Raw genomic sequence first — 11,638 nt, forward strand, 5'->3', positions numbered from 1 at the left:
GTGTCTGCCTTGATACCAGGATGCCAACCACAGCCATCCAAAGTTTCCCTGCTGCTGGGAAGTGCAGTGGTGAGAGACACCACAGAGAGACAGAGAGTGAGAGTTAAGAGATGTGTCCAAGAATTAGCTGCACCTTGTAACTCTGCCACTGTATTGTGTCCTATATTGTGCCTTGTGCTTAGAAAATAAATGTGTCTCATAAGCCCAAGTGTGTCCTTATCACCCTTGGGTCTGGTGCCTGAATCTTGTAAGTTAAGAAGCATTCTTGCCACCATGACACTGAGCCCATCAGAGTGAATATGTACTGTTGTACAGAGTCCCTCCCTTGTCTCCTGTGCCCTGGAAATGCACAAACAGTAAGGACAAGGTGGGATCTGCAACAGTTGGTGTCACAAGTTTTTCTGGTATTTGTGCAACTGAGATTTTGCAACAATGATGATGATGATGATGATGATGATGATGATGATGATGATGATGATGATGATGATGATAATAATAATAATAATAATAATAATAATAACAATAATAATAATAATGGTAATAATAATAATAATAATAACAATAACAAATAGATAAAAAAATAAATAAATAAATACATAGGTAAATAATTACAAAAAAAAAAAGGTAAATATAAAACTAACATAAGACTCTGGACCCATATCATTTCACAAAATAAAAAGTAGTCTTTCAAGGTTACAGATACACCAATAACCACACAATTCATACAATAGTCTCACACCTTTCCCTGAGTTGAAGAAGTAATTCCACAGGTTAGAGACGGTCCTCAGCTTGGCAAGGTTGAGGGAGACAGGCTTCTCCAAGGACACATAGAGCGGCAAGTTGAGATGGTCTTGCAAGTTGCTTCCCACACCACTCAGAGGAGACACCTCTGGGATCTGGGGAGATGTGGTGTGAGAGTGGCTGACCTTCATCATTCATGTGGATAAGCTAACTCTTGGTTTCTTTCTTTTTCTTCTTTTTTTATCTTTTTAAAATGTCTGGTGCAACAGTTTTTACATCACTCTTATTATTGTTGGTTCTGTGATCTTCATGTATGTGTCTTCCCTGAATAGATATCAAATTTGTGGAAGAAAAGCAAATTTACATTAGGAAAACATGTCAAATTAAAGAGGAACTGGCTAATTTGGGGTCCAAAAATCAGAATTACAAAACACAGCTAGAATTCTAACTAATGCATTTGGAAGTCCCTTGAGATGTGTAACTAACTCCTTCAAACAGTTTGCTGGCTGTGAGAGTCACTAAAAGTATAGTATTTGAATATATATGTTTCATCAACACCTGTGAATGGAATGAACACACAAAACAAAGACTGCTCTCCTGCACTGGTAACTCACCTGCAGCTTCTTTAGCACGTGCTTTGGTCCAACCCCTGAGTGGGTGAGGAGCAACGGAGTGTTGATGGCGCCACCACTCAGTATCACCTCCCCACGGGCATACACAGTGCCATTCAGCCTGGCATTGTCCCACTGAACAAATTCCACACCCACTGCCCGCTTCCCATCCCACACCACCTGCACAAGAAAAGTCTGGGTGAATGAAGGGGCAGATAAGGAACACAATAATAGTAGAAGCTGATCCAAAAGTTTGTCCTTTCCATGGCATCCGAGACTGTATACAAAAATACAAAAGACAAAAAAAAACTAGTTTGTCCTTTCCATGGGATCCGAGACTGTATACAAAAATACAAAAGACAAAGAGAAATTAACAAATTAGAGAAAAGAATGATTCATCTGCTTTTTTATGTAGTTACATCCACATAAGAAGAGATAAGGCAGATAAAGCATTCTATTATGGATTCCAAGAAAAGGGAAAAGGGGAAATTCTGAGATGTGGAGTAAGTATATAACATAATGTACTATTTGCTCTGTCTGCACTGTTAACAAACATTTATCACAAAAACTCCTGAAAGTACAAAGATTTCAAAATCTGACAGAATTGTGCAAGAGGTTGTCACATCGTCAGCAGAGAAGAAAGTAAATTTTGTACATCACTGTGAATAACTAAATGACATAGGAACAGTATCAGCATTTCAGTGACATATCTACACACTACCATAATACTCCTATGCATAAGATACCTCTCTGCTAGCAACAAAATATGAAGCAAAACCAAGATGTATCACAGATTACAGTTAAGTATTCCATGCAGACGTGTGTTAAAGAGATCTTAAAACTAATCAATAATGTCTCTGCATGAATCATGCTCAATAATTATATATGACAGAAGTGATTCCTTTTGTATTTGTTCAAAATACACAAGCATCTTGAACAGAGGTCAGTCAGATATTGCTATAGGTATCTTGAAAAAATAAAATAAATAAATAAATAAAAATAAAAAAAGTAAGTTCAGCAGTTTACATAATTAGGGTGAGTTATTTTTGCTATAAAGACAAAATGTACATGTACTGACTAAAACTGATCACTGTACCTAGATCATAACAAAATCACTTCATGTTTGATCCAAGCAAACCCTTACAAGGAATTATTATATAATTAAGATAAATTCTCAGATGAATAAATCTAATACTCAGAGAATGTGAGGAAGCCATGCTGTAACAGCCTTGTGTATGATGATAGATATTTTGGAAAAAATACATATACATATCTATCTCTGTTCTTCCCAATCCCTTAAGGAGAAAGACCATATCATCAAACTAATCAGCTAAATTTTTCATGCATAAATTTCTAGTTTCCTGCAGTCGCCTCATTCTTTTGTGATGTCTTTTCTTAACCTCCTTGATATTTCCACTCAAGGAATGTTCTCTCTCTTAGTATTTAACTTTACTCTAATATGTTTTCAATTCACACTCCTTTAGTTTATATGAATAGTATTTCATGAAGTTCATGCAGTGGTGACATAAATTTGTGGAATTCTTATTTATTTACTGTTTAGCGATCCCATAGATTCAGCTGCCATGTTGAACAACAGAAGTACAGCTGGCCACATTCCCATGCAGTCCACCCAGTGATGTCAAGGCTAGCAAGACTGTAACTGCAAAACACTGCAAGTAGTGAGCTTCACTCAGAGTATTCATTAATGGAGAGGGAGAGGGAGCAGCTCCCCTACCTTCCTCAGACCCCTCTTACCTCCTGCAAACCATCCCCCATACTTACCTCTCACCCCATCAATAAATCCCTTAAGTGAAGCTCATTATTTGTAGTGTTTCATGGTTACAATCTTGTCAGCCTTGACAATGCTGGGTGGACCTTACAGGAGTGTGACCAGCTGTACATAATACCATGCAGAAGCACACTTACACAATTCATCAACAATCTTCCAACTTTCCTTGGTGAATCTTGGGCATCTCCTCTCAGGGATTTTGGTAAAACCTTTACTACTGACTTAGACATATCAAAAACTTTTGATAGAGTCCAGCTTAAATGTTTGATCTGTAAACTTTTCCCATACAATTTCTAGCTGTTTCTCTGCAACTTTATCTCGTTTAATTTCTGGCTGTTCTATCATTAGTGCCAGACAGCCACTGTTCACCTAAATCTAAACAGTGGTGTTCCACAGGACTCTCTTCTATCACTAACCCTATTCCTATTATTCATAAATGATCTCAGTCAAACTTCTGGTCCCATCTATTTCTATGCTGACAGCTCTACCCTGCATTTCTGAACCTCATTTGTTAGACAGTCTATTCAGTAGGACCTAAAGAATTCCTGCTGATTCATAGAATATATAACTTTTAATACCCCTATTATTTCAAAATGAGGTAGAACAAACCTTGTACTTACCTGTTACTTACTTGTTCAATACTTTAAAAAAAACTTGATTCCTTTGTCTATCTACCAAACACAACTATCCCTCTTCTTCAGTATGTGACACCCATCTATCCCCCCCTTCTCTCCACTGAACATATGTACATACTTGGACTGTTCTTCATTAAAAGTCTCAACTGGAAATTCCACATCGCTTGCTAAAACAGCTTCCATAAAATTGGGTGTTGTGTGTCACTTATTACTTTTCTTCCTCACAGCTGTTTACTCTATAAAGGGTTCTTATCCATTCATGTATAAGGTACTGCTCCCACACAAGGGATTGGTTCAACTCAGACCTAAACACAGTGGAGTCAAAAACTTTTCCTCATGTCAGTCCCTACCCTCTTAAAGATTGTCTTCATTCTCTCACGCACTTCCATGCCTGGAATCTTTGGTTCAGTCCCTGACATGGTGCATTTCTCCTGAAACTCACAACAATTATTTGAGCTTCTAGATCAATTGCTCAGTATTCAGTAGCTACTTCAGTGCACTGTGTTGTAGTTACACCCAAGTTTGAGAGGATGGAAGTGGGAACATCCGGCTTTGAGGCAATATATATATATATATATATATATATATATATATATATATATATATATATATATATATATATATATATATATATATATATATATATATATATATGCAAGATTTACCTTATCATTGTAAAGGAGCCTGAAACTCATGCAAAGAGAGAGAGAGAGAGAGAGAGAGAGAGAGAGAGAGAGAGAGAGAGAGAGAGAGAGAGAGATACATTATATCTTGGGATAACAGAGTATTATCCTTGGCCACAAGATATAACTATCCGCTAATAATACCACCTCGTCTTACAATATGTATTTTTAACACTGGAAACATTGCTGTGTACCTTTGTGACTTGTGTGTGCAGCATGACGTGAAGGTTGGGCCTGCCGAGGGAGGGTTTGAGGTAGCCTGTGAATGAGCTCCAGCGGTGGCCCTTGAACACCGTGGTGCGGGCAGCCATCACCCCGTAGTCAATCTCATCATTCAGGTTTCCAACAGGAAGCCCTAAGAAGGATGGGTAGATAATTACTTATGCGTTGACACGGCGTAACACCACTCTTCCCTCTCACTCGTCTTAAGAAGAAGAAGAAAAAAAAAAAGTCCTTACTGCATCCCTTCACTGAAGCAACATGTACGAGTAGTATACACTCGTTAGGCTTCAGTGCATACGGCGTCACTCCTTTCATGGCCACCCTCATCTCAGTAATTCTACACACTGCAGTTCCCTCACGCTAACACTGTTCTAATTTCAGTTATAAACAGATTATAAGTGGACGTGGTGTTGTGGATAACCTGCTGATAGCCAGTTCACCGCGATCAGCCGTGTCTGTCCTTCCACCAAGACTTTTTTCTTTCTTCCTTTCTTTTTTCCATCACATCGGCAGGCTTAGTGGACTATGCTTTGAGGAAATGGTATGTAGACATAGCATGGATTCTTACCAAGCTCCTTCCCCGCTGCAAGGAAGGTGGAGGTGAGGATGGAGGAGGCGGTCTGTGTACGAATAGGCGGGTCGTAGCACTGAACAGCGTCTTGGGGCTGCCGCACGTGTCCTTGCCCTTCTTTGCTGGTGCCATTGCTTCCCCCACTACAACCCTTCTGCTGCAGAGGAACTGCCTCCATGGTGCACTCCTCCTGCTGCGGGGTAAAACAAGTCTTCCGGTTGTATTTGATCCGTTATGCCGTGATGAATCCTGTGGTTACCATTGAGTATAATCCTATAACTTGTTATGAATTTTATGCTAAAATCTCCAGCCAATAATTTTTACTGGTCTGCAATTTACAGTCTGTTTATAATATACGGATGTTTCCTGGGGGATCCATTTCTGTATTTTCTGCCAATGATGACGAACACTCCCTCATCTCAATAAAAGTGAAAAAGTTTTCCTCAACGTTAAAAAAAAAAAAAAAAAAACGTAAGAGGGATTGCTTCTTGTCACGCCAATGTCAAGAGAGAGAGAGAGAGAGAGAGGGGGGGGGGTAAAAATGTAAAAAAATAGTACAAATACGAGAGGGAAATGAAGATAATAACAAAACGACCTTGAGAATGTCAGATCATATGTGAAGAATCCAGAGATCATCGAGAGAGAGAGAGAGAGAGAGAGAGAGAGAGAGAGAGAGAGAGAATCAGTATGATAGGGAAATCAACAAAAATAGATTTTACCTTGAATAATTTCGGACGAAGCCTCAGACATTCTGCTTTATTGGCATACTTTTTCATCTCAGCAAAGCCCCAGCCCGTGGCGCCATACTGCTGTTCCCACGCCTGAAAGTCCTGCGGCGACCCGTGCATGTGGATGTTGTAGTTGATGCTGCCGCTGCCGCCCAAAACGCGGCCTCGCGGCCACGCTGACCGCTGTCCCCGGAGGAAAGTTGTGAATCATTTGGTGGGCCAAGATTGTAATGCATTGTACTGCTAGTAATAGATACTTCATTGTGCTTCCTCGTGACAAAAAAAAAAAAAAAAAAAAAAAAAAAAAAAAAAAATACATATATATATATATATATATATATATATATATATATATATATATATATATATATATATATATATATATATATATATATATATATATATATATATATATATATATATATATATATATATATATATATATATATATATATATATATATATATATATATATATATATATATATATATCAGAGAAAGAGAAAACAATTATACAGAAACGCATGAATTGATGTTATTTGACCTGGATGACCAACCAAGAACAGAATAAAGGCAAATTCCTCACCTTGCCCACGAGAGCCTCTGAAGATTTCTTCTGAGGCGTCGTCATATATTTCCAGTCATAACGAGACCCCTGGAGGAGCGGCGCGGCGAGGGGAATGGAGGAGAGCCACGGCTCTTCTCCACCCGCCTCCAGCAGTAGCACCCGGTGGTGAGGCGTCTCGCTGAGCCGCGCCGCCACCACGCTGCCCGCCGTGCCGGCCCCCACCACAATAAAGTCATACACGGGGTCATTCTTGTACACGATCCCCTGCGTCGTCCCGAGCCATGCCTGTGCGAACCACGCCGCGGCGGCCACCACAGCCGCCACCACGCCTGTTTGCGGATGCGAATTGTAATCAGTAAAGGAAGAGAAAAAAACGTCTTGTTTCCCTAGTCTGACATAAAAATAACCATTAAAAGACTTCAAAGACGAGTGTGATATTTTCTCTGACTGTTTCCTGGGCTTCAACAAAATGCGAGAAGGTAAAATGAGGAACAAGTCCCAGCTTGTTTGCAGTATAATACATCGATAAATAAAAGGACGCTTAGCTGTTACACAACACATGCGAAATTTTGTATTATATAATGTTTTACATATACTGTACCACACGTCATACAAAGTTACTTCTAATTATTCTCATCTGTAATACCTTCATGGGATATCGGAGCGACCAAAGGCAGCGAAACGTAAAAAAAAACTGAAAGTCAGTCAGTCTCTCTCTCTCTCTCTCTCTCTCTCTCTCTCTCTCTCTCTCTCTCTCTCTCTCTCTCTCTCTCTCTCTCCCTCTCTCTCTTTCTCTGCCTTTGGATGAATTTCTTAGACACTTGCGAGCTTCACCACTTCGTCACGGCGACTTGTCAACCGCAACTCTCGATTTCCATAACTTCCCTTCATATTCCGCCGTGAGACAGGGTACGTTTTCTATTAGATTAGGAGCGATGCCTCCTAGTATTCTGAGTGAGATTCGGAAACGACTAACAAGATCACCAGCAGTTTTATATTGTATCTTTGCACAAGTGACTCCATGAAAAAAAAAAAAGATAATCAATTAACTGGTGAATACATGCATATAACAATGATATGTGTATTATTACAATACTGTGGCAGATATCTCCGTCAGCTTTCAGCAAGCTATACATGCAGGCAAGATGATTCAAAGCATAAACGGATGTCAAAAATGACCTGCTACTCTATTGCTCACAAGCACATGTCAGTCGAAATATTAAAAGGACACAACGCAAAAGAGAAGGTCAGAACTTGCAAAAAGTCAGTGCTTACAGCAAGACAATACTCGTACATCCTTCAATAAATGCATTATCAGAGAAAGAGGTGTGTGAAAGTAGTATACATTAATCTAAATAAAGATATGATTTAATACTAATAGACGAGACATTACAAAGTCGACTCCATCCTGCAAATATAAAAATACGTAAATACATACAACGCTTTTGAAGTCACATGAAAAAGACTTACATCAGTACTTTTAATCAGGACTGGCATTTTAAAGGAACTTGTACTACCTCCACGCGACATAATCACCCCCACTGCGGGGATATGAGAATGAAAGAACGGCCTCATGTAGTGACAGTGAATGGCGACCACTCTCTGGCTATTACAATCTGACGAACAGAAAAGAGGCTCATCCGTCCACCCCTGTCTACATAACAGCCAGGAAACATCCACCCAATGACCCAACCACACGCGAGAAGGGGCGCGGGAAGGGACGCTGTGGAATGTTACGTCAGATGCCGCGACGTTAACAACGCTAATGCCCCTGAGGACTGGCTGCTCCTGTGGGTCTTCCGCCTCCACCGCCAGCCTCGGTGCTGCCTGCGTGGCGACCGTCAGCCATGAAGCACTATAGAGTTATGAGTAGCTTGTCTTTTCTTTTCTTTGTTTAACGACCACAAATATAAAAAAAAAAAGAATAATAATAAAAATAATAAACTATACAATGTGATATACACAAAGCCTTATGTCTCTCATGACTAGAAAAGAGATCATTATTATCCTTATTATATAGCGGAAATTGCCAATATAAGAACAGCGAATGCACACACATATACATACTATGTACTCACATCAGTACACTAAAATCAAGTGAAAACAAACACATACACAAAAAATGAATAAATAAAAACAAAATAACATGACTCAGAAACACCAATGCAAGAAGTCCCAGATACCAACCATACGTTACTGGAATATAAGTGAAAACACACATGTAACAACAGCAACACAAGGAGAGAGAGAGAGAGAGAGAGAGAGAGAGAGAGAGAGAGAGAGAGAGAGAGAGAGAGAGAGAGAGAGAGAATAGTGAGGTTGTCTGTGTCACGAGCAGCCAGCGGGTTCTTCCCTCCACCCTTCAACCACACCGGGACACGATCGCCTCTCAGGCCACCCACTTCACCCTCGTCCGCAGGTGTATGCGAGAGGCGGGAAGGCAGGTGGCTTAGGTTGTCGTGGTAACAACTCCAGAGAGAGACAGAAAGAGAAAAAGAGGGAGAGGGATGAAGCCAGAAGTCTACCGGACTCTGCTTATTAATTGTCTCTTCTTCAAGCTGTTCGTTAAGTAAAGCATTTATAGGGTGTGGGAATGGGAAGCCTTACAGAGAGAGAGAGAGAGAGAGAGAGAGAGAGAGAGAGAGAGAGAGAGAGAGAGAGAGAGAGAGAGAGAGAATGCATGCATCTCTCTCTCTCTCTCTCTCTCTCTCTCTCTCTCTCTCTCTCTACTGACGGAAAACGACTTGATTGAATCCACTCATATTTCATGAATTCAATTACTTAACTAACTCATTCATGTCCGATCTTGAGAGAAACTATTAAAATCATTCAGTCAGACTCAGCACGCACTATTCTGAAACGCTTTGGATTCTCACAATGACTTTCCAAAGACTGCAGAGATGATAAGTCAAATTCACATGGCTGTTTTTTTCGCACTGATGATACTTAGAATTCCTGCTAAAATATCACCGGTCAAACAATTGCAAACCTAATGACTTTCACTATAACCTGCTAAAAGTAATCGAGATAAGACACTGAGACGTTTGGGAAATCTGTCTCTTGGTTGTATTGATAATTTAAAGTGAAATCATGCATTAAAAAAAAAAAAATCGTTACTATTTAGTCACTCTGTGGATTTGTCTTAATATTGCAAGGTCACGGACTACGGGATATAACTCTTGCATTGTCGGTTATCTTCTATTTGCGGATTATCCCACGCTGCTCAGACAGGGAGGGACGAAGCACGGATTGAATTACTTGGTTATGAATCAGGGATGAAGATGATGACGAGTGAATTTGGTTGTTGGGTGGGAGTGTAGATAAAGATGATGATGATGATGATGATGATGATGATGATGATGATGATGATGATGATGATGATGATGCTGATGATGATGTGAGATAAGGAACTTGATTATGGCTGTGTTGTTGGTGGTTGTCGTTGTGGTGTTGACGGTAACAGTAGTGGTAGTAGTAGCAGCAGCAGTAGTAGTAGTAGTAGTAGTAGTAGTAGTAGTAGTAGTAGTAGTAGTAGTAGTAGTAGTAGTAGTAATAGTAGTAATAGTAGTAGTAGTTGCTGTTGTTGTTGTTATTGTGTATATTCGTAGAAGTAGTAGTAGCAGTAGTAGTAGTAGTAGAAGTAGTACTAGTAGTAGAAGTAGTAGTAGTAACTTGTTGTTGTTGTTGTTGTTGTTGTTGTTGTTGTTGTTATTATTATTGTTGTTTTGGGTGCTGTTTCCTGAAGATGAGATAGAGGAAGATGGAGAAAGAGTGAAGAAAGCATAATGTACTCGTGATGAAAAAAAAAAAAAACAACGGCAATGAAATATGTAATGATAATAATGATGATGATGATGATAATAATAATAATGATAATAATAGCAATAATAATAATAACAATAATAATAATAATAATAATAATAATAATAATAATAATAATAATGCTTAGCATTATGAAAACCTTTGTTGAAAAGGATGAAGACAAAATGCATCTCTCTCTCTCTCTCTCTCTCTCTCTCTCTCTCTCTCTCTCTCTCTCTCTCTCAGTAAAAGTAGTCCATACAGATGCACATACCTATTTTTGTGAGATTGATCACATCAGTTCCTCCACCTCCAGGATCTTGTTGATGTTCTTGCTCCACCATGTTGTTGATCTTGTGCTAAATTCAATAAACTCTCTCTCTCTCTCTCTCTCTCTCTCTCTCTCTCTCTCTCTCTCTCTCTCTCTCTCTCTCTCTCTCTCTCTCTCTCTCTCTCGTCACAACAGGGACGCTACGGAGTAGAGTACGTGACCGCGATCAACGGGATGAAGCTTCACCATATACTTTTTTTTACCAATTAAATAATAAAACAATAATTATTATTGCAAAAATAAATTATAGCGTGTTGTGTAACTTAAGTAATTTATCTGAGTCAAGGGTGCCTGCCGCGCCACCAACTGCTGACGGTGGTGGCGTATCACTATGAGTGCGGGGAGCGAGTCGATCGTCCCCGAGTGCTGTCGCCGCCTGCACCTCGCCACCACTGAGCCTAGGTGCGGGTGTGCAGCAAGGTAGTGGGTGGCAGGCCTCCGCCACCAGTCGCTCGCCTTACGCTCAAAGCTTGTTTCACACGCCTCAGAGATTTGTTCTGAAATGTGGAACGATTCACATGAACAAGGAAAAAAAAACAACTGCCTCTAATTAATGTAAGATATGTATAACGTCCAGAGATGGCCCGAGGGGGGAAGGAGGAGTCATCACCCAAAATGTTTGTTCTGAGTAAAAAAAAAAAAAAAACTTGGTTGGTAAGGAAAAAGATGTAGCGGAGATGTTTTTCTTTTTTACATTAAAGCAGATATCTCAGAATATATATATATATATATATATATATATATATATATATATATATATATATATATATATATATATATATATATATATATATATATATATATATATATATATATATATATATATATATATATATATATATATATATATATATATATATATATCATATACAGTGGGGTAATGAGCATACAGCGTACTTGACATACGACCAACGCGCTAGGTGACCAAAAACTTTTTTTTTTTTTTTTTTTTTTTACAA

The 11,638-nt window shown here is 39.2% G+C and overlaps 1 protein-coding gene across 3 annotated transcripts in view; it reads right to left on the reverse strand.

Moving 5' to 3' along the window:
* The window catches only part of LOC135105820 (neither inactivation nor afterpotential protein G-like), a 16,623-nt gene extending 5,550 nt beyond the window's left edge, over positions 1-11,073 (reverse strand). The window contains exons 1-7 of one of the 3 annotated variants that reach the window (XM_064014412.1): positions 10,623-11,073; positions 6,566-6,876; positions 5,972-6,163; positions 5,250-5,445; positions 4,654-4,814; positions 1,356-1,532; positions 740-896 (exon numbers count right to left, since the gene is read on the reverse strand). In XM_064014412.1, the coding sequence (XP_063870482.1) occupies positions 740-896; positions 1,356-1,532; positions 4,654-4,814; positions 5,250-5,445; positions 5,972-6,163; positions 6,566-6,876; positions 10,623-10,692 (1,264 nt within the window). In that variant the 5' untranslated portion in view covers positions 10,693-11,073. Of the gene's footprint in view, positions 1-739; positions 897-1,355; positions 1,533-4,653; positions 4,815-5,249; positions 5,446-5,971; positions 6,164-6,565; positions 7,124-10,622 lie in introns of those variants that run through there. The other 2 variants (XM_064014411.1, XM_064014409.1) reach the window with 2 other exon arrangements.
* Between the last annotated feature and the right edge of the window lie 565 nt (positions 11,074-11,638).

Source organism: Scylla paramamosain, chromosome 12 (assembly GCF_035594125.1).
Source record: "Scylla paramamosain isolate STU-SP2022 chromosome 12, ASM3559412v1, whole genome shotgun sequence".
Classification (NCBI taxonomy): domain Eukaryota; kingdom Metazoa; phylum Arthropoda; class Malacostraca; order Decapoda; family Portunidae; genus Scylla; species Scylla paramamosain.